Source organism: Marmota flaviventris, chromosome 1 (genome assembly GCF_047511675.1).
Source record: "Marmota flaviventris isolate mMarFla1 chromosome 1, mMarFla1.hap1, whole genome shotgun sequence".
In the NCBI taxonomy this organism is placed as follows: Eukaryota; Metazoa; Chordata; class Mammalia; order Rodentia; family Sciuridae; genus Marmota; species Marmota flaviventris.
Window position 1 is genome coordinate 213971966 of NC_092498.1, and position 27993 is coordinate 213999958.

The 27993-nt window shown below is 40.9% G+C and overlaps 2 protein-coding genes, 1 non-coding gene and 1 pseudogene across 3 annotated transcripts; 1 reads left to right on the top strand and 3 right to left on the bottom strand.

Moving 5' to 3' along the window:
* Positions 1-454: 454 nt before the first annotated feature.
* LOC114107495 (olfactory receptor 7E178-like) lies at positions 455-11617 on the bottom strand. Its single transcript, XM_027954905.2, has 5 exons — positions 11296-11617; positions 9595-9707; positions 6556-6618; positions 5162-5277; positions 455-1430 (listed from the first exon to the last, which is right to left on the bottom strand). The coding sequence occupies exons 1-5, from the start codon at positions 11615-11617 to the stop codon at positions 455-457; spliced, it is 1590 nt and encodes a 529-aa protein (XP_027810706.2).
* On the top strand, positions 3317-3420 carry LOC114107581 (U6 spliceosomal RNA). Its single transcript, XR_003585343.1, has one exon. It is a non-coding gene; the product is annotated as a U6 spliceosomal RNA (small nuclear RNA).
* Positions 11618-16502: 4885 nt separating the features above from the next.
* LOC114107547 (olfactory receptor 7E178-like) lies at positions 16503-20201 on the bottom strand. Its single transcript, XM_027954963.2, has 2 exons — positions 20101-20201; positions 16503-17436 (listed from the first exon to the last, which is right to left on the bottom strand). The coding sequence occupies exons 1-2, from the start codon at positions 20199-20201 to the stop codon at positions 16503-16505; spliced, it is 1035 nt and encodes a 344-aa protein (XP_027810764.2).
* Positions 20202-23120: 2919 nt separating this feature from the next.
* Positions 23121-24085, bottom strand: LOC114107493 (olfactory receptor 7E24-like; annotated as a pseudogene).
* Between the last annotated feature and the right edge of the window lie 3908 nt (positions 24086-27993).

Genomic DNA, 27993 nt, shown 5'->3' on the forward strand with positions numbered 1-27993 from the left:
TCACAAAAGAGAGAGAATTTTAATATTTATTTTTTTAGTTTTCTGCGGACACAAAATCTTTGTTTGTATGTGGTGCTAAAGATCAAACCCGGGCCGCATGCATGCCAGGCGAGCGCACTACTGCTTCAGCCACATCCCCAGCCCCATCTTTAATTATTTTTTTTTAAAAATAGTAGCTTCCCAAGAACATTTTCATTATGTATTTTTACATTATAAATACTTGCCATTATTGTCATCATCAATAGCATAGTTTAATGGCATTAAATATAGACTTTGTTGTGATACAATAACCATCATCCAGATCCAACATTCTTCATATTACCAATATTAATTCTTATTCCCAATAGAAACATTTCCCAAATTTGCCACCCAACATAGTCTGCACCATTCTACTATGGAACTCGATGTGAAATTAACACAAAAGGGGCATATTCACAGGATCAGGTATTTAGCTTCACTGAATTTTCCCACACACATTGTAACCAGACTCCACAGGGACAAAGATCAGCCTCCTCAAGGCCCTTTTAATATCCCTGTTCCTCAGGCTGTAGATGAAGGGGTTCAACATGGGGGTGACCACAGTGTACATCACAGAAGCCACTGCAGCCTTTCTGGGAGAATGTGATGCAGCTGAACCAAGGTACACTGCAGAACCTGTTCCTAAAAATAAACAAACACCTGCAAGGTGAGAGCCACAGGTGGAGAAGGCTTTGTACTTCCCACCTAAAGAGGGGATTCTCAGAAGAGAGGACATAATTTTATAGTAAGAGAAAAGGATTCCTGAGATGGGAAGAAAGCCATATACAGCAGCAAGAAAATACTTGCCAATGTTATTAGAGTAGGTGTCATTGCAGGAAAGATTCAGAAGTACAGAAGGATCACAGAAGAAACTGGAAATTTCAACATTCTTGAATTTGGTAATTTGTAAGATCAGCAAATTGTGCAGCTGAGAGTCCAAGACACTCAACAAAAATGACACCAAAATTGAGAAGCCACAGAGGCGGGGGTTCATAATGACTGTATAATGCAGGGGGTGACAGATTGCCACAAACCTGTCATAGGCCATCACAGTCAGAAGCATATAATCCATACAAATAAAAATGGCAAAAAGAGACATCTGTGTCAAGCATCCTACATAGGAGATAAGTTCATTGTGACTTTGAATGTTTACAATCATGTTTGGGACCGTGGTGGAGATGAAGCCGATGTCAGCCAAGGACAGGTTGGAGAGGAAGAAGTACATGGGGGTGTGGAGGTGGGGGTCAGAGCTGATGGCCAGGATGATGAGCAGGTTCCCAAGCACTGTGACCAGGTACATGGACAGGAACAGTCCAAAGAGGATCTGCTGCAGGTCTGGGTCCTCTGAGAGGCTCAGGAGTTGGAATTCAGAGACACGGGTTACGTTTTGTGCTAGTATACTCCTTGAACACCTTTTGAAAAAAGAAAGTAGGTGTTAAAAAAAATACGTATACAGGCACCCCTTATTCTGTAAGCATTTGAATTTAAGTATGTACAAGGAAGCTGCTCACACTTTAGGTCCATACTCCTTCAACAACAGTTGTCAGTAGTCAGACACCCAGTCTTTACATACTCTTTAATTCTTTCTCCATTATTCACCCCTGTTTACATACTCACATTTGCAGCATTTTCATAAGCAAAGTTAGAAATCCAGGAGCAGAGGAGAGAAGAAGTTCATGATCACAATGAAGTATAGCATACTGTTCAAGAAAAAAGCAGGTAATAAGTAATGACTTTCTTGTAAGATAAACTAGGAAGCAGTTGATATACCTCATTCGGTTTTAAGGCCTTGGAACAAATTCCTTTGACAAGAATTTTGGACTATGTAACGACTGCTTTTCCTGACAATAAAATCAAGGGGGATGCATCATAACCAGAAAGCTGTATGATCCATTTTCTGCAAGGGGTCTCATCATTCTTTGATCTTCTCATTTGCCTCCTTTGTGCATATTTCTCTTTAAAAATTATATAACATGAAATAAGAAACCTTGCCATTGATAAATTTCAGATTTGATAAACATGATTGAGTCAGTGCACATAATCAATAATAGCACTAACCACATATGTGGCACTGGTGTACAGTGTACCTGTCAAAAATTTTTAAATCCTTGTGTCTAAAATCTCATTTGAGTAGTTTTATTTCACGCAGGTTTATTGTGTCAACCAATACAATATCAGCAAAGCATCTGTTATATAAAATGGCACTTAACTTTTTTTCTTTTTCTTGATCCTGTACTTCCTCTAGCCTGCCAAAACTGCTTCATGGTTTTATGATCTCAATCCATCAAGTTTATTGTTTATAATCTAAGAAAAAAGAAAGTCCTTAAACTCAAGTTTTGTTTCCATTCTTCTTATTTCTTCATGGATTTTCTGGTCAGTCATTCCTGACACTTTGATTTCAATTCTCTTATTTAGGCTACATGAAGTTCACTTGGGTTCATTTTCATTTTTCACCATGATTGAATTGGATACAGCACAAAACAGAATATAATAATAAATAATAAAACAACTTCTTCAAAACTTTCTCAACTGTAAATTGGGGTAATATTCCCAACTTTGTATGGTTCTCATCAGGAAATTACTTTAACAAATCATTCAAGCTGCATAACTTGTAATTCTCTCCCACTATTAAGTGTCCCTGTGTATATCTTAGAATATCTATGCACAGTGATGTCAGACCAATACCAACTGTATCTGCATGTCCACATGTGAAGTTCTCCATGGTCCTTTCTTATACCAGATTTGACATCCATTGTCTAACAACATCCTGACATAGAACATGCTCCATGAGTATTATCTACTCTTATTGTCTATAATACCCACTACCTATATTAAAATATGTTAATCTGATAATACTTGTGCCAGGACTAATATTGGCAAGAGATCTGAATCATTATATAAGAAATTTGAATTTTGGTATCTCTGCCTGATTCCATTCTCCTGCAAAACTGTCTCCCAGACACATTACTGTCATGAAATGGGGAGGTGTAATTTTCTGTTGGTATTTTCATTTCAGGGTTATATACCATAAAACTTCCTTTACAAAATTGCTTTAAAAGTACCTAAAAATATTCATCTAAGTATTCTGAAAAAAATGCCTATTGCCCATGAAAACACACCAGGTTACATTAACCTGAGGTGATAATTCCTCTGTGAAGTACATTTCTCTTATTCAGGTTTTATCTGATGCAAAGTGCTACTTGAAGAAAGGACACTGTCATTTAGTTGGAGAGTTTATTAATATGGCAATGATTTCAAAATGCTCCTGCCAATTGATTCATCACTCAAATAAGAATATGCTTGCTTTGGCAACACATATATTAAATTGGAATATAACAGAGAATATTAGCATGGCCCCTGCTCAAGGATGACATGCAAATTCATGAAGTGTTCCATATTAAAAAAGAAAAGAATATTCCATAATGTCTTGGTTGGGGATAGGAGTCTGATTTACAATGGGAAAAAATTCATGCTGAAATTTGCTATTAATGACTTATTTTTGTGTCTCTATAAGAGCAGACAATATCACCTACATCTTCTCATTCCTGATATGTATCAGCAAAATGAAGCATCAGTCCAAGTAGTAATGTGCTGTCCTTGAAGACTCCTGAAGAAATTTCAACTTGTGCAGGGAATATTGTTTCCCCTCTGACTGCAACAGAAGGGCTGGTGCCCTGGGATGGAGTCAGGAAGGCAGCATTTCAGACCCACATCCCACCTGCCAGTGTATGCACAATGTGCGAATCTCTCCCCCTCTCCCTTCTCACTGCTTAAGGGAAACACAGAAAATAACACCATCTCCACAACATGTGCAGCATCAAAGGGAAATTTGAAACTCAATAAATATTTGGTCACTATGATTTCAATAAACAAATTCCATGATTAGGTAACTATTGACATTATGGAGAAAAGCCACAGTCAAGGGCACTGAGGCTGGAATGAGGTGAATCTCTGACCTGTGCCTCATGGAAGGCTCCAGTGTTTAGTGCCTTCAGCTTCTGCCTCATTGCCAATCTTCAAATCCATGAAGATTTCCATCATGATTTTTGAAACTTTTTCTATTGTGGATGATATTAAATAAAACTAAATGGTCCCTGTGTCCAAAACATGGACAGAGAAAACACTATTTTAACTCCCATGGGCACTGCTAAAAGAAATGAATGTTCAGACAGGCAGAAACAAGTCTGACCATCCATATTCATTTGGCCAATTTAGGACAGAAAGGATGGGTGGGTTTAATGTCCAAAAGACCTGCTCTAGATGCCTCCTGTGCCAAGCAGAGCATGGACCTGGAGTGTAAGAAATAGGAAAAAGAAAACTGTTCTAAAATGAACAGCACATGTATTTGTAAGGGCAAAAATAAAGCGTCTCATCCAGAAACAGAAAAACAGTCACTTCAGACCACTGAATGCATCTGTTGAGTGGCATGAAGATCAACCTAGTCTGCTAACAGTAACAATAATGTCTAGAAATTTTTGCCCAGAGTTTACTCACATATCTCATAGTATACACAGAAGAGCACCAAGTATCTATTTATCTTTACTCATTGCAGTTGCATCAGTGGGAAATCAGCTCAGATGGCAAGGCTGACTCCAGACCCCCGTGAATCTAGGGACTGCCTTACAGATATAGAGATAGGAACTGACAGACTCTAAAATGGATCAATTATATATATATATATATATATATATATATATATATATATATATATATATATATTTTTTTTTTTTTTTTTTTTTTTACTTTCCCACTTAACAGTTTTCAGCCTAAGTCCACAGATCTTAACCACTGGTAAATCTCAGGTACATTTTATAACTCCTTCCAGTTTTTTGAGTGGGAATGAAATCAAGACCTAATATTAGGTTTCCTCTGAGATTGAGAGGGCTGTTTTCATGCATGGAAGAGCATGTGGTGAGCTCAAGAAGGCTATGGAGGGAGGCCAGGAGCATGATCTATGCTGAATGACCATGAGCCTCTCTTACTGATCTCTCCTGTGACCTGTGGCTATTCTTCTGTAGTGCATGCAGCAGCCACACACACACACACACACACACACACACACACACACACACTGCTCTGCCCTGTGATCCCCAGGAATCCCACAGGAAAAGCACCATGAGCAAGGCTCTCTTTCTGCACTGACAGGGAAGAGAAATGGCTGGTGGGCTTGCTGATGGGACAGCCTGCCAGGGTTCTCCTGTGATGGCCTGTGTCCATGGCCAGAGAGCCCAGTGCAAATAAGGCTGCATCTTTTCCTATCTAGGAAAGGAGTAAAATTTACATATGTAAAACACAATTCTTCCTTTTCTATGTAATAATAATGAAGTGTATAAATATAACTAAAGTGAGATGGTGCTACATGAAAATGATATAGAACAAGTTCCTCAGCACCTGAGCCTGGGAAGCCCTGTACGTCAGTTTATGGTCCTTTGGCTTCTGTCACCCTCATCATCATCTTATCACCTCCCTAGTCCTTTGTCAGAGCTTAGGAAACACTTCTGAAGAACTCATTTTGTGCTGTTGTGGGTGAGATTTTTGCGTGAATTAGAACCAGTGTGGGTGGAGAGCACATTTTGAATTTTGATCTCCCCACCTAGACAAAAGCTTGAACCCCACAACCCCAAGGTTGAAGCTGCATGCTGGTGTCCTCCCATGTGGCTACTCTGTGGTATTTGCCCCTGTGCTGAGGTAACACTACTTCCCCACTCCTTCCCACATCCAAGGCCCCCTCTGTACTTACTGGGTCACGCTGCTTCCCTGCAGGGTCATGACCTAAAAGTGCTGACCCTGAGACCCTACCAAGTGTGGAGCCCAGGGAAGGAGCAACTGTGTCCACAGGAACAGATCATGTGCTCAGGAGTTTCCTGATGCAGACACCTCAGGAGGAGGCACAGCCATGCAGCTCACTGGACAAGAACCATCAACTGAAGGACTACAAGCACATTCTGAGTGAGGACTATATATGACCTTGGAAGATCAATACACAGAGCTCATAATTAGATTAGACTAATTGGTCCGTGAAATGCCCATCTCCAAGGACTTTCCATTATCATCAATGGGTAAGGCAAAGAAAATAGTTTTGGTCCCCAACACTAATGAGGAGTTCACCTGTGTATTTATTCAATGTACTTCTTTCCCTTCTCAGACTTAAAAATATATCTGCTTGTAAGATGTATTATTATAAGGATCAAAAATGTGCTGTGGGAACTTTAATAAGTATATACTTCTGTGACATTAACTTAATCACTTTTTAAAATTAAGCATTTAGTCATCAAGATAATAGTGGGCCTACTGATCAATACGATTTTCAAAGTACTACTTTGCAATATTGGAATGATGTGAAACTCTAAAACACTCTGAGTGTCTCCTGTCACTTCCCTTCACTCCAACTTTTCCTAGGCTCACGGACATCTCTGCCATTGTTCTTGAGTAATTGAAGTTGTAGATGCTGTTAAGGGAAAGTATAGGGCTCCTGTGTCCATGACATAAACACAAACCAGAGCTGTTCCATCTTGTCTCTGGTTCTGTGGGACGTACCTGAGTAGGAGGAAGGTATAGACAGGAGAGCACCAGTGAAACCCCGCTGAGCAAGGCCAGGACCTGTGCACAGAGCAAGGGTCTACTCAGTGTTTAACACATTTTTTCATCTCCTGTGTCAAAGATGGTATAGGTTCTATGGAATCAAAAATGAAAGGGGGATGGTTATTCCACCCAAATATACAGCATATACTTACATCGGGGGAGTATGGAAAGGTAACGTTACAGAAATATGAACACAGTAAGGTCATTCACAAGATATTTCAGTTGAAGAGTATGAAGATGAGCCTTTCCATAGTAATAATAACTCTCTACCATTTGTGCCTGTATTTTACACCTTTATCACATCTCAGTCACATCGGGAGCACAGGTTTTCTGTTTAATCTGTATTCAATGTCATTATATCAACTGGAAATCATCTTGGCTGACATTACTGAAAACCAGAGAAGCTAACTAACTGCCTTTCTCTAACTGCCCTTTGTTCAATAAGGAATGAGTCCAGCTAACAGCAGCCAAAATTTAATTGTGAATCTCTGGGTCTGATGCACTGGTCTTTTTCACTGTTTCCCATCCATCAGAACATTTTTAAACTGAAGCAGATTATAGCAATTTATAAACTATTTCCAAGGCCCTGAGTAGTAATGAAACCCAGGCCTACTTTGCTTCTCATCAGATGGAGAGAGCTAGTTACCAGAATGCAGGAAGACACGGCAGCTGCAAGTGTGTCCTGAGTAGAAAACACGGAAGTCTCTGCTGGAAGGTTTGAGCCCACTTGACCCAAGATCTTTGTCTCATCTCAGATATTCTTCCTGAATTGGTGCACCTGATGCCACTGACTTCTGTGTCCTGGAATCTACCAGAAATCCCAAGGGAAGTGCACAGGAAAAAGGGCCCATCTTGGCATGACAGGAAAGTGCAACACAGGAGTGCTTGTGGAAGGGACAACCTGCCAGCACTGGCCTGCCCATGTGCCACGTACCTCAAATCCACAGTGCATTTCAAATGTGTTTTCAGTTAGTCAACATTAAAAGTTACATAAACACCTGTGGTCCATTATATTCTCTATAATGAAATAACTGGCACTTTTACCTGGGGAATATTTTGCACAGGAATTCAAACTATCTACAAATAAGGCAGAACTCATAATGTGGCACTCAGGGATCTCTCAAAAAACGATCATAATGTTCAGATGCTAATCTTATCCTGATCCTCATCCTCATCACTTTCATACGTGTTTTTGGAATGCTGAGGACATAGTTTTAAGCACACATTTTATTCCCTTGTGGATGACAGTGTACAGCTAGAAGAGTCAGTGTGGAAGTAAGACAGAACTTTCCATGAGCCTTCTGTTGGGCTCACCACAACCAGGCATATGAACTCACAGTACCATCACTGACAATCTGCACCTTGTTCCCCCATCTGGGTAGACATAGTGCATGCTCCTTCTGATGGTGAAGAAATAATGCTATGCAATGTCCTTCCTCCATCCTTCTCCTCCCACAGCAGCTACTGATTCACACTGGGGCTCTGCTCATTTAGGACTAAGGAGGGCAGTTCCAAAGCCCGCAAATCCCTGAGCCCCAGTGGCCCCCACATGAACCTCAGGATATCCACTCAGACTCAGCTAGGAGCTTCCTGATACAGACATCCACAGCAGGGAGATGCGCTGGAATGGAGCTCACTGGCTGGGGTCCTCAAGCTGAAGGGCTGGAAGCACAGGCTGGTTTCTTACTATTGTACAACCTTAGCAGCTCAGTGCATATGGCTCCTATTTACCAAGTAGTTGAACATGTCAGCAACTCTAAGAGCTTCCTATACTAAGGATGAAGAACAAGAGTAGAAAATGAACATCACCAAGTGTTTAATCAGTTCATCCCTACTAATGAAGGGGCTCTTCTCTACTATAAATTTTTAATTTATTTTTTTAAAAAACTTTTAGCTTTATATTACTATTATTGTGGTAAACTTAACTTACAAAATTTATCATTTTTCCATTCCCAAATATATTGATAAGCAGCATGTATCATATAAATATTTTTATGAAATGTACCTCATCTTTATCTCTAAAATCTTTCATTATTTTAAAGTGACAGTTTATTAACAATATAAAGATTGCCAAACATTCCTTCCCAACACTGGCTACAGGTATTGCACTAAAAACATGTGAGTAATTAAATAGATCATTAATACTGAAAGTCATATTATCAGAACTGGATGTTTAGCTTTGCTGCATTTTGAATCATACATTGAAACTGGACTCTGAAGGTGCTGAGATTATATGGTCCTGCTGTGTAGCCTTCTCAGGGCACCTTTAATGTCCCTGTTCCTCAGGTTGTAGATGATGGGATTCAGCAGGGGGTGACCACAGTGTACATCACTGCGGCCACTACACTCTTCATGGGAGAATGTGAGACAGCTGATCCAAGGTACACTCCACTGCCTCTTCCTAAATGTAAGCAAACAATTGCCCAGTGAGACCCATAAATGGATAATCCTTTGTGCTTCTCACCTGATTATGAGCTCTTCAGAATAGAGGAGCTCATCTTATTTTATAGTAGGAGCAAAGGATGTGTGTGGTGGGGAAAAGGCCTTATATAGAAGCAAGAAAATATTTGGCAATATTATTAGATAAGATGTAAGAACAGGCAAGAATAAAAAGCTGAGAGGGTCACAGAAGAAATTAGCAATTTCTACACTCTTGGACTAGGCAAAGTGCAATAAAGCCATATTGTGCCACTGGGATTCCAAAAAGCCAAACAAAATGATACCAAAACTAACAGGCCACAGAGATGAGGGTTCAGGGGTGACAGATGGCCACAAACAGAACATAAACCATCAGAGTTAGAAGCACATAATCCATATACCCAAAATGGTAAAAAGAGACATCTGTGTCAAGCAGCCCACATAGGGGGTGGCTCATTTATGAGCTAGGATGTCCACAACCATCTCGGGACCATGGTTAGATGAGACAGGTGTCAGCCAAGGACAGGTTGGAGAGGAAGAAGTACATGGGGTGTGGAGGTGGGGGTCAGAGCTGACAGCCAGGATGATGAGCAGGTTCCCAAGCACCGTGACCAGGTACATGGACAGGAACAGCCCAAAGAGGAGGGGCTGCAGGTCTGGGTCATCTGAGGGTCCCATGAGATGGAATTCTGAGACACATGTTAAAATTTGTACTTCTATATTGCTTGGACATCTTTGAAATAAAACAAGAAGATGGAAGAAATGAAACAAATAAGTAGGCATAATTCTTTTTATGTTGTTAATTCTAATATTCAAGGTAATTTATTCACACCTCTGTTCCATATACCTTCATTAATATTTCACAGTTGTGACAATCTGTATCTTCTTAGTACTCTTTAATTATTTTTTCTGTATTATCTCCACCTATACACTCCTAGTTTAGAGACATTCTATTGAATCTTGGAAGTACAAGGAAATTAGAGAAAACTAATCCATCATCACAGTAAAATAAAGCTTGTTCTTTTCAGGAAAAAAAAAAAAAACAAGAGGAGAAGAAATATTTTTCATTCCTTAAAAAAATCCATTGATTCTGGTAAAAATAAATTAGAAAGGTTTTTAATATGCCTTATTACATTCTAGGATAACGATACAAACTCCTTTGTTGTAGAATAGTGTTTTTCAGTGTATCTGTGAAAGACAAATAATTGTTTTTAATGCTTTAACAGATACAGAGAGAGAAGTTATCAAACTGGTAAGTTTATTTTTGTGACAATCCATTCAAAATTCTTATGTCTCCCTATTTTGCACAAGTGAGAATTATTTTGTAATTTGTTGATTGACTTCCAAAATTTAAGAATGTTCACCATTGCTATTACACTCATATACTTATTGTTACAAAAATAAATGGAAGTTTTAAAAAGTCATATTTTCACCATTCTCAATTATGTAGAACAGCAGCCTTAATCACATGGATGTGCCCATGACACAATCACCTTCAACCAACTCTAAAACTTTTCATTATTTCAAGGTGATACTTTGTTCCAATGTAAAAAATTCCCCAACATACCTTCCCAAACTAGCTAGAGTCACTGCACTAAAAATGTGAGAAATAAAGCCATTAGTATTACTGAAAGGGCAGATTGACAGGTATGGACATTTAGCTTTAATGCATTTTTGAGCAAACATTGCAAGTGACTGCTAAATGTGATAACATTAAACATTTCTGCTGGGCAGCTTCCTCAGAGCAACTTTAATGTCCCTGTTCCTCAGGCTGTAGATGAAGAGGTTCAGAATGGGGGTGACCACAGTGTACGTCACTGAGGCCACTGAACCCTTCCTGGGAGAAGGTGATGAAGGTGACCCAAGGTACACTCCAAATGCTGTCCCATAAAACAAGCCAACAACTGCCAGGTGAGAGCCACAGGTGGAGAAGGCTTTGTACCTCCCCACTGAGGATGGGATCCTCAGAATGGAGGAAACAATCTTATAATAAGAGAAAAGGATCCATGAGATGGGGAAATGGCCATATATGACTCCAAGAAAATACTTGGCAATGTTATTAGAGAAGGTATCAGAACAGGAGAGATTCAGGAGTTTAGAAGGGTCACAGAGGAAACTAGAAATTTCCACATCCTTGAAGCTGATAATTTTTAAGGTCATGAAACTATGCAGCTGGGAGTCCAAAAGACTCAGCAAAAATGACACCAAAGTTAAGAAGCCACATGGCAAGAGCTCATAATGACCATGTAATGCAAGGGAAGACAGATGTCCACATACCTGTCACAGGCCATACAGTCGGAAGCAGATCATCCATACATCCAAAAATGATAACAAAGGACATCCGTGTGAGGCCGCCCACATAGGAGATGGCTCTTCTGTGAATTTGGATGTTCACAATCATCTTTGGGACCGTGGTGGAGATGAAACCGATGTCAGCGAAGGACAGGTTGGAGAGGAAGAAGTACATGGGGGTGTGGAGGTGGGAATCAGAGCTGACACCCACGATGATGAGCAGGTTCCCAAGCACTGTGACTAGGTACATGGACAGGAACAGTCCAAAGAGGAGGGGCTGCAGGTCTGGGTCATCTGAGAGGCCCATGAGATGGAATTCTGATATGTGAGTTAAATTTTGTGCTGTTAAATTGCTTGGACATGTTTTGAGAAAGCAAGCAGAGCAAGAAAAAAAAAAAGAAAGACATCATCAGACATCCCTTACTCTGTATTCATTTGAATTCAGGTATTCACTAGGAAGCTGCTCATGCTGGAGATTCACATGCACTCAATTGTTCTCAGTAGTGCAACACCCAGTCCTGCTCAGTCTTTCACGGTTGCTCTCTCCATCATTCAGCCCTCTCTGTACATCCTGTTTGGAGACATTGAACTGAGCAAAGTTAGAATTCCAGGAGCAAAAGAGAGAAGTTCATGATCACAGTAAAATATAGCCTACTGATGAGGGGGAAATTGGGGGAAAAGTAATGACTTTCAAATTAAGAAAAAATAATCTTCATAAAAATTTATAAGAGCCAGTTCAATTTACCTTGCTTTTTTCTAAGAAGTTGAGATAAATTTCTTTGGCTTATTCCATCTAAGATCTTAACTGCAAGTAAATACCAGGTATACATTTAAAATCTTTCCAGTTTTGGGAGAAAGAATAATATCAAGACCCAATATTAGGTTTGCTTTGAGATTGACAGGGCTGTTTTCAAGCATGGAGGAGCATGTGGTGAGCTCAAGGAGATTCTGGAGGGGGCCCAAGAGCATGATCTGTGCTAAATGATCATCAGCCTTTCCTACTGTGACCTCTCCTGTGACCATGGCTGTTCCTCTATAGTGCATGCAGCAGGACCCCCACTGCTCTCCCTGTGGTCTCCAGGAATCCAACAGGAAGAGCACAGAGGACAAGGCTCTCTTTCTGCAGTGACAGGGAAGAGCAATGGTTGATTGGCTTGCTGATGGGACAGCCTGCCTGGGTTCTCCTGTGATGCCCTGTGTCCATGGTCAGACAGCCCAGTGCAAACAAGGCTACAGTCTTTCCCACCTAACAAAGGAGAATAAATTACATAGCATAATATTCTTCTTTGTTTACATTAAAGTAAAAAAAAAATAGGGCATGCATAACTAAAGCAGGATGAGGGGCATGTGAAGGGCCTAGACCACATGGCTCAGCACCTGCGCCTCAAAAGCCCTGAACCCCTGTTCATGATGCTCTGGATTCTGTCATCCTCATCATCATCCTTATCGCCACCACAATAGTCCTTTCATAGATATCAGGAAACACTTTGAAGACCCATTTTGCCATTGTAGGTGAGATTTCTACGGGAAATAGAACCAGTGTGGGTGGGGAGCACATTTTAAAAAGATATATGTTAGCCCAGCAAAAATAAAAACAAAAATCCACAAACGCCACACATGAAACTTGTCATCCTGAGATCTTCCAATCCAGATACTCAAACTGTGATGTTTGTCCTTGTGATACAGAAACATTGCTTTCAATCTTATTTTCCTGTATCCCAAGGCTCCCTCCTCACTTACTGGGTTACACTGCTTCTCTGCTGGCTCATGAAAAAGAAATGCACATGCCAAGACCCACCCATACCTGGTGCCCAAAAAAGGCTCAGACTCTGTGCCCAGCATTCCCAGGAATATGCTGTCAGCTGGGAGCTTCCTGATGTAGAACCACAGCAGGAGACTCAACAATGCAGTTCACTGGACAGGAACAATCCAATGAATGGCTGCAGGCACAGGCTGACTGTGGACTAATATAGGACCTTGGAAGCTCAATGCACAGAGCTCACAATTAGACTAATTGGTCCATGCAATGCCCATCTCTAAGGACTTCCCAATGTTAATGCAGGAAGATAAAGTAAAGAAAATGAAGGTGCACCTAAGATTTGGACATTAGCTTAATTACCAGGAAATTTATGGACTCCATTTGCTTCTTTCACTTCTGTTTTTTTAATGATGCATCAGTTTTTAAGATCCATTCTTATTAGGTTAAAATATAAATAACAAAAATTGCTCTTTGAACCACAATATGTAGTGATATTTATTTGGTCATTAAGTGTTTTTCACATCAAGCATTCAGTAATTAAAGAAATAGTGGGTCTCCTGCTCTAAATGATTGTCCACAGCATTGGAATGACATGGAACAATAAGATGTGCCTCAGACCAGGATCTAAGAGCCTCCTGTCTGTTGCCTTGGTTCCTACTTTTTTCCTTAGGTTCATAGGTATTCCTGCCATTGTTCTTGAGTAAATGAAGGCTGTAGAAGCTGCAAAGAGAAATATGGGCCTCATGTTTCCTTGATCCAGACACAGACAAGAGCTGCTCCATCTCCTCTCTGGCTCTGTAGGGCATTCCTGAGTAGGAGGGAGGTACAGACAGAAGAGCACTAGAGTGCTGGAACCCCACTGAGCAAGGCCAGGACCTGTGCACACAGCAGGGGTCTATTCAATGTTAAATAACAACATTTTAAATTTCATCTCTCTGTGGCTCACATGGTACAAGCTCTGGGGAATCAGAAATGCAAGGGAGGTGATCATTCTACCCAAAGATATAGCACATGTCTACATAAGGGGAATATGGAAATGCAACATTACAGAAATATGATGACAGTAGCTTCAGGTCACAGGATATTCCAGTCAAATACTATGACCTGAAGTTAGCCTTTCCATGTTAATAATAACTATCTACCTTTTCCCCATATTTTATGTCTTCATCGCATATCCCTCACAAAGGGAGCAAACACTTTATGTTTAATCTAGATTCAGTGGCATTGTATCACCTAGAAATCACCTTGAGTGACATTTACTAATTATCTGAGACACTGATGATGGAGAGGCTGATTACCATAATATAGGAGGATGTGGCAGCTGCAAGGATATCCTGGAGAGGGAGGTCTGTTGTCATCCTTGTGTCCTGCACAAGGAGGGATCAGATAACCACAGGGAGGTGTGAGCCCACCAGAAATGAAAAGTCTGAAATATATTTAGAAATAAAGAAAAAAGACACAGAAAATAGGTTCACAGATGAGGCCTGGTGGGTGGATGGGATCTGATGGGTCTGATCTCTATCAAAGAGAAAGCTCACCAAACTTTATTTTATAGGGGAACACATTGAGGGACTTCATTGTTAGGAAGCCTTCTTCAAGATAAGCCAGAGCCCAGAGGGGGTGGGAAATTGGTCTGCTCAAGGCCTTATCACTTGCACAGTAATTCTTCCTTCTGCAGGCAGCTGGGCCTCAAGGCTGTTTAGGTGCACTGGAATCTCTTCTACCCAAGGCTAGTGGGCATCTAAGTTCAAAGCTATGGAACTCATAAATTCCATGCCAGGCATGGAATTGGCCCCATTAATAGTGAGCACCTACAAATGGGCTTGTTCTTCTACACCTTCCCATGGAAAGATGCCCAGATGCAGAAGTCAAGCTTTCCAAGGACATGGAGTTCAAAGCAATTATTTATTTGCTGCTCCCAACAGTCCATGCTGGATTATTTGTGCCCACTTGACCTGAGATCTTTGGCTCATCTCAGATATTCTTCCTAAATTGCTGCACCTGATGCCACTGACTGCTCTGTCCTGGGACCTGGTAGGCAAGAAATTCCAAACAGAAGTGCACAGGAAACGGGTCCCATCCTGGAGCGACAGGGTCACCTATGAAGTGGACAACCTGCCAGTACTGGCCTAACAAGACTCCATGTGACTAAAATCTATAGTGAATTCAAACATAGCCTCAATTATTCAACCTAAAAACCTAGCACAATTACATAAACACCTGTGCTGCTTTCAGTTCTCTAAAATGAAATAACCTATACCTGGGGAAGACCCTGCACAGGAATTTAAACCATCTACAAATAAGGCAGAACTCACAATCTGGCATACAAAATTGTTTCAGTAAAGCCTCGTAATGTTTGGATGCACTCCTCATCCTCATCCTCATCTTCATCCTCATCCTCACCTTTAGACCTTCTGGAGTGTCGAGGACAGTTTAAAAGGACACACATTCTCCTCTTGTGGGTGACAGTGTATGGAAAGAAGAGTCAGTGTGGCAGTAAGGCAGGACTTTCCATGAGCTTCCTGTAGAGCTCACCACAACCAGGCATGTGAACTCACAATATCATACTGCACCTTGTTCTCCCATCTGGGTACACAAACTGAATGCTCCTCCTGATGGTGAAGAAATAATGCTGTGGGATGTCCTTCCTCCATCCTTCCCCTCCAACAGCAGTTACAGATTCACCCTGGGCTTTCCTGACTTAGGACTAAAAAGGGCAGCTCCAAATCTCCAAATACCTGGTGCCCAGTGGCCCCACTTCAGCCTCGAGGTGTCAACTCAGGCTCAGCTAGGAGCTCCATTAACAGATACCCACAGCAGGAGGAGAGGCAGGAATGGAGCCCACTGGACTGGGGTCCTCACACTGAAGGCCTGGAGGCACAGGCTGATGGTTAACTATTATGGGACCTTGGAGAAACAGTGCATAGTTCTCTTAAATTACCAAGTATTTGAAGCACATCAACAACTCTAAGAGCTTCTTAATATTAATGATGAAGACGAGGAGGAGAAAATGAACATGAATGAGCATTTAAAATTCATATCTACTAATGAAGAGGCTGTTCTATAATATTAACTTAAATTTTAAAACATTTTAGCTTTTTAATTACTATTGTTCCAGGAAAATTAAGTTACAAAAATGATAATTTCCATCATTCCCAAGTACGTTGATCAACAGCAGCACTAATCACATCAGTATTTCTATGAAATATTCATCATCATTTCCAAAATCTTTCATTTTTCCAAAGTGATACTTTATTCCCACATAAAGAACTCCCAAACATTTCTTCCCAACACTGGCTACACCCATTGCACTAAAAACCCATTATTATTAAAATCCTTATAATTAGTGAATATGCAGATTAATAGAACTGGAGGTTTAGCTTTGCAGAAATTTTGCAATTTATATTGCAACTGGACTCTAAAGTTGCTGAGATCAGAGTGACCTGCTGTACAGTCTCCACAGGGCACTTTTAATGTCCCTGTTCCTCAGACTGTAGATGAAGGGGTTCAGCATGGGGGTGACCACAGTGTACATCACAGAAGCCACCACATCATTTCTGGGAGAATGTGATGCAACTGATCCAAGGTACACTGTGGAGGCTGTCACTAAAAATAAGCAAACAACTGCCAGGTGAGACCCACAGGTGGAGAAGGCTTTGTACTTCCCACCTAAGGAGGGGATCCTCAGAATGGAGGAAATAATTTTGTAGTAAGAGAAAAGGATCCCCGAGATGGGGAAAAGGCCATAGAAGGCTCCCAGAAAATACTTGACAATGTTATCAGAGAAGGTGTTGGAACAGGAGAGATTCAGCAGTTGAGAAGGGTCACAGAAGAAATTAGAAATTTCCACATCCTTGAAGCTGGTAATATTTAAGGTCATGAAACTGTGCAGCTGGGAGTCCAAAAGACTCAGCAAAAATGACACCAAAGTTAAGAAGCCACAATGGCGAGGGCTCATAATGACCAGATAATGCAGAGGATGACAGATGGCCACAAACCTGTCATAAACCATCACAGTCAGAAGCAGATCATCCATGCATCCAAAAAAGATAAAAGAGGACATCTGTGTCAGGCAGCCCACATAGGAGATGGCTCTGTGGTGAGTTTGGATGTTCATGATCATCTTTGGGACTGTGGTGGAGGAGAAACCGATGTCAGCCAAGGACAGGTTGGAGAGGAAGAAGTACATGGGGGTGTGGAGGTGGGAGTCAGAGCTGACAGCCAGGATGATGAGTAGGTTCCCAAGCACTGTGACCAGGTACATGCACAGGAACAGTACAAAGAGGAGGGGCTGCAGGTCTGGGTCCTCTGAGAGGCTCAGGAGATGGAATTCTGATATGCGCGTTACATTTTGTGTTTCTGGACACCTTTGGGAAAGGCAAAGAGTGTTAACAACAACAACAAAAAAACATCATCGGTCCCCCCTCACTCTGTCCATTTGAATTCATGTATTCACTAGGAAGCTGCTCACACTAGAGATCCACACACCCTCAGCATAGTTCTCAGTAGTAAAACACACAGTCTTGCACACTCTCACTGTAGCTCTCTCCATCATTCACTCCTCTTTCCACACCCTGTTTGGAGACATTGAACTGAACAAAGTTAAAAACCCAGGAGCAAAGGCAAGAAGTTCATGATAACAATAAAATATAGTCTACTGTTTAAGAAAAAAAGTGGGGGAGAAGTAATAATTTTCCTATGAAGAATAAATAATCTTCATAAGTTACTGAAAAATCAGTTCGATTTACCTTGTTTTCTTCTAAGAAGTTGTGACAAATTTTTTTCACCCCTCTTTTCTACATATTTGTAGACATTGAACTGAGCAATGATAGAAACTCAGGTCTAGAAAGAAGATGTTCATGATCACAGTAAAATATAGTCTTCTGTATGAGGGAAAACAGAGAATAAATAATGGCTTTCCTATTAAGAAAAAAAATATCTTTATAAAAATTAATTAAGAACCAGTCCAATTTACCTTTTTTTTTAAATTCTAAGTACTGAGATAATATTGTTGACTTATTCCTTCTAAGACACCATCTGAACTCCAATCTCTGATAAATAAACTGAGGGTGATGAGTCACAGTCAGAAAGAATGGCTATAAGACAATCAAAGAGTTCCATCATTCTTTGGTTTCCTCATTTCCCTCTTCTGTGGATTTAAGTTTACTGTTCAAAGATTAGATAATATAAAATAAGTAGCCTTGTCTTTGGCAAAGTTCAAATATCAATAAATATGGTTGAGTTAAATGCATATAATCAATAGTAACACTGACCACGACTGTGGCACAATTAGATGATATTGAAAAATTAAGTGATAAGGAACACTTTGAATACTTTAATCTTATGCAGTTTTATTTGTATCAAGCCGTATAATATCATTAACATATTTGCTGTATCAAAAGGCTCCTTGCTCATTTCCTTTTTCTTAATTCTGTATACCATCTGGCTTACGAAAACCGCTTCATGGTTTTCTTATCTCAACCCCAAAGTTTCATAGTTTCGGACTATCTCACAAGGACAGCCCCAAATCTCAGGTCTCATTTCCAACCACCTCATTTCCACTTCATGGACAGCCTGGTCATTTCAGAAACATGGATTCCAATTCTCTCACTTAAGCCAATTGTGGGTTCATTATTTTTCAGTTCTCACTGTGATTGAATTGGATAACAGCAAAAAGAACAGTACAGGAAATAATGTAGACCCTTCTGACCCAAAGAGCACCTAGTACCTATTAATTCCTTACCATATTTGCATCAATGGGAAATCAATTCAGATGACAATTCTGAAACCAGACACTAGTGACCTGACCTACTTCACAGAGGACTGACAGAATCTGAGACCCATCAACAAGATTTTTTTTCTTTCCCACGCAACAAAGGTTTCTACCTATGTCATGAGGTCTTAACTACAGTTATATCTTGGGTATACATTTAAAGACTTTCCAGGTTTGTGAGAATAATATCAAGACTCAATATTAGGTTTTCCTTTAAGAATACACTTTTCAAGCATGGAGGGGAATGTGGTGAGCTCATGGAGGTTCTGGAGGGGCCTAAGCACAATCTGTGCTGAATGATCATCAGCCTCCCCTACTGTGACCTCTCCTGTGACCTGTGGCTGTTCCTCCATAGTGCATGGATCAGGCACCCCCACTGTTCTCCCCTGTGATACCCAGAAATCCCACAAGGAAGAGCACAGAGGACAAGGCTCTCTTTCTCCAGTGACAGGGAAGAGGAAGGGCTGTTTGGCTTGTTGATGGGACAGCCTGCCTGGATTCTCCTGTGATGCCCTGTGTCCATGGCTAGACAGCCCAGTGCACACAACGCTTTGCTCTTTCCTACTTGACAAACAAGAGGAAGTTGCATAAATATAATGTTTTTCATTGATTACTGTAAAGGAATAATAAATTGGGCATGCATAACCGGAGCAGGGTGATATACATGAAATGAAAGAGATTGCATAGACCATGTTGTTCAGCACCTGAGCCTGGGAAGCCCTGCACCTCTGATCAAGATGCTCTAGCTTCTCTCATCCTCCTCATCATCCTATCACCACCACCATAGTTCTTTTGTAGACCTTTGGGAACCCTTTTGAAGAACCCACTTTCTGCTGTTGTGGGTGAGATTTCCATGGGAAATAGAACCAGTGGGAGGGGGATGCAAATCATATCTTACCTAAAATAAAATCATAAGCTTCACAAGCAACAGACATGAAAATTGACATGCTGGAATTTGCCTATCTGGATACTCAAAGTGATGTTTGTCCTTGTGATACAGAAACAATAGTTTCTTCCTGTATCCGAAGGCTCCCTCTGCACTTACTGGGTTGTGCTGGTTCTCTGCTGGCTCATGACAAAGAAGTGCACGTGCCGGGCTGGGGTTGTAGCTCAGTGGTATAGTGCCTGCCTCGCTGGTGTGAGTCTTTGGGTTCGATTCAGAGCACCACATAAAAATAAATAAATAAAGATATTGTGTCCATCTACAACTAAAAAAATATTAAAAAAAAGAAGTGCACATGCCAAGACCCACCCATACCTGGTGCCCAACAAAGACTCAGACTCTGTGCCTAGCATTCCCGTGAATATGCTGTCAGCTGGTGCTTCCCAATGCAGAACCACAGTAGGGGACACAGCCATGCAACTCACTGGTCAGGAACCATCCACTGAAGGGCTGTAGGCATAGGCTGACTGCGGACTAATATAGGACCTTGGAAGCTCAATGCACAGAGCTCACAATTAGACTAATTGTTCCATGTTATGCCATCTCTAAGGACTTCCCAACATTAATGCAGGAAGATGAAGAAAAGAAAATGAAGATCACTTAAGATTTGGACCCTAGCCGTAATTGGGAAGAACCTTGTTACTCAATTACTTCTTTCACTTCTGAGTTTTTAATAGCTACACCAGCTTTTAAGATCCATTCTTATTAGGTTAAAATATAAATCACAAGACATTACTACTTGAACCATCTGAAGTATACATTTTAATGACATTTATTTGGTCTTTAATTTTTTTTTTTTAAATTAAGCATTCACTCATTAAAAAATAGTGGGTGCACTGTTCATAATAATTGTCAAAGGATTCTACTGTCGTATTGGAGTAATGTGAAAGTACAATGTGTCTCAGACAAAGCTCTAAGAGTCTCCTGTCACTTACCTCTGTTTCTACTTTCTTCTCCTAGGTTCATGGACTTTCCTGCCATTGTTTGTGAGTAATTGAAGGTTGTAGATGCTGCTAAGGAAAGTATGGGGTTCTGGTGTCCATGACACAGACCCAAACAAGAGAAGCTCAGTCTAGTCTCTGGCTCTGTGGGACATTCCTGAGCAGGAGGAAGGTACAGACAGGAGAGCACCAGGGGGTTGAAACCCCATTGAGCAAGGAAGGCCAGGACCTGTGCACACAGCTAGTATTCAATGCATTTTTATTTTTTATCTCCTCTGTGCCTAACATGGTACAACCTCTGGAGAAGCAGAAATAAAAGGGAGATGGTCATTGCATTCAAATATACATCATATATTTAAATAAGGATATATAAAGATGCAAAATTATAGAAATATAAAAAGAGTAACTTGAGTTCAAAAATATTTCAGTGGAATAGTTGCAAGTTTAGCCTTTCCATATTAATTATAACCATCTGACTTTGGTCTATAATTTATACCTGCATCACATCTTCATCACCCTGATGGTTTGTTTTGTAGTTTAATGTTGTTCTGATTAGTTACACCTGATAATAGAATGCATTTGACACATCATACTGTATCAATTAGAAACCAGCTCGGGTGGTTTCAAATACAGTAACAACCTGCCTTTGTTGCAGAAAGAGGAGTTCAGCCAACAGCAGTAAAAATTACATTGTGACTTCCTGGACTTGATGCACTAATCTTTTTCACTGTTTTCCAACCATCAGAATATTTTAAGCTGAATCCAGAGGTCTTAGCTACAGGCACCTCTCTGGTTATCCTAGCTCTTTCAAGATTCCTAAAGAGTAAAGACCTGCTTATCTCCTATTCAGATAAGAGGACTATTTACCAGAATGCAAGAGTATGAGACAGCTTCATGGGTCTGCTGGAGTAGGGGAAATGGGAAGTCTATGGTGGATTACTTGGCCCACCTGACCATAGACCTTTGTCCCCTCTCAGCCATTCTTCATGAACTGGTGCAACTGATGCTACTCACTGCTTTGTCCTGGGCTCTACCAGAAATCTGGAAGGGAAGTGCAGAGGAAAGGGGTCCCATCCTTCAGTCACAGTAAAGTGAAACACAGGGCTGATTGTGGAGGGGACAACCTGCCAGCACTTTCCTGCTCAGATGCCATGTGAGTCAAACCCACAGTGCATTTCACACATGCCTTGTTATTTGACCAAACTCCTAACACAGTTACTAAAAACTGTGATCCTCTCTATTCTGTCAAATAAAATATCATGGCACTTATACCTTGGTGAAGATTTTGCAGATGAATTAAATAATCTACACATAGTACACAGTTCAGTGCCTGGCACTCAGGGATCTCTCAGGGAAGGATCATGAGAAGGGTCACAGAAGGATCATGTGCTATCCTCATCCAGGTCCACCTCCTCCTCATCACCTTCATAAAGGTGATAAGGACAGCATGAAGAAGCACATTCCCTCCATGTGGATGACAGTGTGTGGTAAGAAGGATCAGTGTGGGAGGAAAGGAAAACTGTAGTGAGATTGCCGCCATGCTCACCACAATCATGGATGTCACACACATGCTTCGACTCTCAGTCCCCATGGCTGACACTGTGCAGTACTCTCCCCTCTGGGCAGCCACACTGCATTTTGGTCCTTCCTCCATCCTCACCTCCCTCAGCAGTTACCTATTTACACTGGCTCAGGTGGTCATGACTAAGGATAGTGGATTCCACATGGCTGGTACCCAGGCACCTCCCACCTCATCTTTAGGATTGACATCTGTGCACGCTCAGGTAGGGGCTTCCTAAGACACAACCGGGGTGAGAAGAAACCCAGGATGGGGTCCACCTGACTGGAGCCATCAAGCTGAAATGCTGGAGGCACAGGCTGCTCATTGACTATTGGAGGCTCAATGCACACAACTTCTACTGGCCAAGAGGCGATTATCACAGACTCTAAGATGTCCTTATAATGATTTGGTAGGAAGAAGGGTAAAAAATGAACAACAGCTTATGTCATTTAAACATGATTTAAATGGAAAAAGAAGTCCATTTGTACTATTGATTTCTTTAATTGTCTTTTAAACATAGTGGTTTATAAAGTCCACTTTCATTATGGAAATTTTAAGTTACAAATACTTGGAATCATTAATTACCATTGCCAATTGCATGTCTCAGGGGCATTAAATATTGACAGAGTTGTGAAACAATCACTATCAACTATCGCCAATATTTTTTATCTCAGCAAACTAAATATTTGTTCCCAATGTGAAAACTTCCAAACATCCTTTCCCAACATGAGTTCCAACCATTCTCCTATAAAACTTGGTGAGAAATTAGACACAGGGGAATATTGACAGAACCACGTATTTACCTTTCCTGCATTTTCCAACACATATTGCAACTAGACACCACAAGGGGTGAGATTAGACTGTCTTACTTGCAGCCTCCTCAGGGCCCTTTTAATGTCCCTGTTCCTCAGGCTGTAGATGAATGGATTCAGCATGGGAGTGACCACAGTGTACATCATTGAGGCCACTGCACCATTTCTGGGAGAATGTGACACAGCTGATCCAAGGTACACCCCTGAGGCTGTTCCAAAAAATAAGCAAACAACTGCCAGGTGAGAGCCACAGGTGGAGAAGGCTTTGTACTTCCCACCTGAGGATGGGATCCTCAGAATGGAGGAAATAATTTTGTAGTAAGAGAAAAGGATCCCTGAGATGGGAAAAAGGATATATATGGCAGCAAATAAATATTTCACAATGTTATCAGAGAAGGTGTTCAAGTAGGAAAGATTCAGAAGTTGAGAATGGTCACAGAAGAAACTAGAAATTTCCACATCCTTGAAGCTGGTAATTTTTAAAATCATCAAACTGTGCAGCTGGGAGTCCAAAAGACTCAGCAAGAAAGACACCAAAGCTAAGAAGCCACAGGGGCAAGGGCTCAAAATAACTGAATACTGCAGGGGGTGACAGATGGCCACAAACTGGTCATAGGCCATCACAGTCAGAAGCATGTCATCCATACAGACAAAAATGGCAAAAAGAGACATCTGTGTCAGGCAGCCCATGTAGCAGATGACTCTGCTGTGAGTCTGGATGTTCACCAGCATCTTTGAGACTGTGGTCAAGATGAAACCGATGTCAGCCATGGACAAGTTGGAGAGGAAGAAGTACATGGGGCTGTGGAGGTGGAGGTCAGAGCTGACCACCAGGATGATGAGCAGGTTTCCAAGCACTGTGACCAGGCACATGGACAGGAACAGTCCAAAGAGGATGGGCTGCAGGTCTGGATCCGTGACAGGCTCAGGAGTTGGAATTCAGAGACATGGGTTAGATTTTGTGTGTCTATTTTTCTTGAACACATTTTGAAAAAGCAATGAGGGTGAGAAAAAGAAAATAACAAAATAAGCACCCGTCACTCTGTATACTTGTGATTCAGGCAGGCACAAGGAAGGTTCTCACACTTAGGTCTGTGCACCTTCAATAATAATGCTCAGTAGTGAAACACCCAGCCTCTGCACACTCTTTCATTTCCATTTATCACTCATCCAACCCTCTTTTCATACTCACCTTAGAGATATTGAACTGAGCAATGTTTGAAGTCCAGCAACCGAGGAGAGAAATTCATGATCACAATGAAATATGTCTTATTGTTTAAGGAAAAAATAGTTAATGAGGAAAGACCTTCCTTTAAGGGAAATTAAGAAGCAGTTTGATATACCTTATTTTATTTTTAGGCCTTTGGACAAAATTCTTTGACAAGATTTTTACAATTGTGCAAGGACTTATTTTCCTGAATACTAGAGCAAGGGTTAGGGATCCTGACCAGAGAGCAGCATGTGCCCTTTTACTGCAAGGGATCTCATCGTTCTTTCCACTTCTCATTGGCCTCCTGTGTGGATTCGTATTTTTTTCTTTAAAAATGATAGAATATAAACTAAACATCCTTGTCATTGTAAACTTAAAATTTGAATAAATATGAATGATTCAGTGCACAATATCAATATAGCACTGACCACAAAAGTGGCAATATTGTGCCCTGTACGAGTCATAAAAATCATAAGCTGTAAGAAATTGTTTAGTCAGGTTTTTCATTTCTGTGACCAAAAGACCTGACAGAACAATTTTAGAGGAGGAAAAATTTATTTGGGGCTCATGGTCTTAGCCATCAATGGCCTAGTCCATTCCCTAGTTTTGCCTGAGGTGAGGCAGAACATCCTGGCAGAAGTGTGTACAGTTGGAATGGGTCACCCAGAAAGTGTAGAGAGTGTTTTCTCAGCAAGAACAAAATAGAAACTCCAAAGGCATGCCCCCTGGGACCCACCTCCTCCAGCCACACTCTATCTGCCTTCAGTCACCACCCAGTTAATTCCTATCAGAGAATTAATATACTGATTAGGTGAAGCCTCGTATAAATCAAACATTTCATTTCTAATTTTTCTTGCATTGTCTTACACATGAGCTCTTGGAGGACACATGATGTAACATCAATCAACTCCTCTGAAGAGTTTAATTTTATGCAGGTTTTTTGAATCAACCCATATAATATCAATAAAATATCTGCTATGTGAAATGACTCTTCACTCTTTTTCTGTTCTTTGACTCTCTACTACATCTGGCCTACTAAAACTGTTTAATGGATTTGTGATCTCAAAACATCAAGTTTATAGTTTTAAGATTTAACCCCAAAGAAAGCCCCAGAGCTCAGCCTTTCACACAACCACTTCATTTCCTCTTCATGGACTGTCTGTTCATTCCTGATAAGTGGCTTGAAATTCCTTTATTTCAGCCACATGAGGGAAAAAGTTTCATTCATTGTAAGTTTTCAATGTAATTAAATTAGAAAACAATGAAAAAATAACAATAAACAGTCAAGGAAATAGTAAATACTCTTGGGAATTGCCAAATTGTAAATAATTACCTACCTTGTATAGTTTTTGAAAATTTATTTTTAAATCTTTCCAATTGCATACGTAGTGCTTATGTCTCCTAAGTTAATATATGCACTTTTGGATATTTTAGATTATCCAGATTCCACAATGTCAGATCAACACCAATTTAAGCAGCTTATCTGCATGTGAAGTCTTCAGATGTCCTTACGCCAGAATTGGAATCCACTGAGTAACAACTTCCTGGCATTTAGAACATGCTCTCTGAATGTTAGAAATTATAATCGTTGATAATACAATCTCTGTTAAAGCACACAAATTCAATAATACTAGTCTCAGGACTAACATTGTACATAGCCTGAATCATTACCTACAAAACATGAGGCTTAATATATCTGCCTGATTCCATTCTCTTGCAAACCTGTCTCCAAACACATCTTCTGTCATGAAGTGGGAAGGTATAATTTCTGTTGGTGTTTCCATGTCAGTATTATCTATCATAGAGTTTCCTTTACAAAATTGCCTTAAAAGTACCCAAAGCTCATCTAAGCAGTCTGCAACACCAATACTTATTGCCCCTGCAATGTACTAGGTTACATTAATTCCATCTGTGAAGTACATTCCTCTTCTTCAAAGTCTTTACCTGATGCAAAGTGTTACCTGAAGAAAGGACACCATTTAATGGGAAAGTTTATTAATATGTCAAACATTTCAAAATGATTTTGCCTCTCACCAGGTCACACAAGTAAGAGTGCCTGTGTAATATATTGGCCAGGAATAGTTGAATGGTTTCCAATGTACAAATATACTATTAATGACCAACATTTATGTCACTATATGGACAGTTTATATTACCTACATCTTCTCAATCTTAATATGTATGATGAATATGAGGCTAAACCCTAACTAGTAATATTTTGTCCTTCAAGACTCCAGAAGAAATTTCATCTTGTATAGGGAATACTATTTCCTCTGGCTGCAACAGCAGAGCTGGTGCCTGAACTAGAGTCAGGAAGGCAGCATTTCAGACCCACATCCCACCTGCCAGTGTGTGCACAGTGTGTGAATCTCTCCTCCTCTCCCTGCTCACGGCTTAAGGGAAACACAGATTATATTATATCTCCACAACATGGGCAGCATCAACGGGAAATATGGAACTCAATAAATATTGGGCCACTCAATAAAAATTGTGATTTAATATAAGATTCCATTCTTACAGAAGAAAGCCATGTTCAAGGGCAGTGGAGGCTGGAAGGAGATGAAACTCTGACCTGTGCCTCAGTGGAAGGCTGCAGTATTAAGTGCCCCTTCAGCTCTACCTCATTGCCTTTCTTCAAACCCATGAAACTCTCCACCATGATGTCTCAAAATTTGTCTACTGTGGATAGTATTAAATAGTATTAAATAAAAAGCAATATGTGGATGCTAATTCACTAAGGCAGGGGGCACTAGGGAAGAATAGTTGCCACAGTCTGGCTGGGCACAAAATAACTGAGCCACCATGAGGCACTTGTATGTTCAAACAGAAACTCCTTTATTGTCCAAACTCCCATGAACACCACCCACGCAGCCCTCCCAGGAACACCACCAACTGGAAATCCCTCTTCCAGAACTTCCCCAACCAATGCAAACTCCCCAGGAATCCCTGCCAGAACTCCAAAGTAGCATGGGCCTCCAAGGCGGACAGCAGAGGTCTATATACAACTGAATAAGCAGCTTAACTTAACCATTATCATCTCAATGGCTTGCTGGCACTCCCTCTGGCAAAATGCTAGACTTGACTGTGGCTCTCAACATCTCTCCCCTTCTGTTTAATTAAACAACAAGCATGTGGCTTAGGGACTGTGCTTAGGTTGTCCAATACTACATATGGTCCTTAACATCATTGGATGAGCTAACCTCAAGGCATCAGCCTCCTGTCTTAGGTTGGTACCATTGCAATTGGATCCTACTGGTCATTGACTACTGGTCCAGCATACAGCCATACTGGTGGATAGGCCTTTACAACCGTGGGGGGTGAGGTTCTTTGCCTCACCTCTGTTGGCCCCCAAATTTGGCCTTTGCACCAGTGGGGGGTGGGGTCCTTTGCTCCACCCATCACAATATTTTAAGCTGAATCCAGAGGTCTTAGCTGCAGGCACCTACCAAATACAGTCTTAACCCCTTCCAAGTCCCTGAGTAGTCATGAAATCATGACATGCTTTGCTTCCTCCCAAGAAGAGGGCTGATTCCCAGAATTCAGAAGGATGTGGCAGCTGCAAGGGTGTCCTATAGAGGGGGACTCAGGGAACTCCAGGCTGGTTGATTTGTGCCCACTTAAACTTAGATCATCAACTCATTTAAGCCACTTTTCCAGAATTAGTGCAAGTGTTAGTCCTGGGAT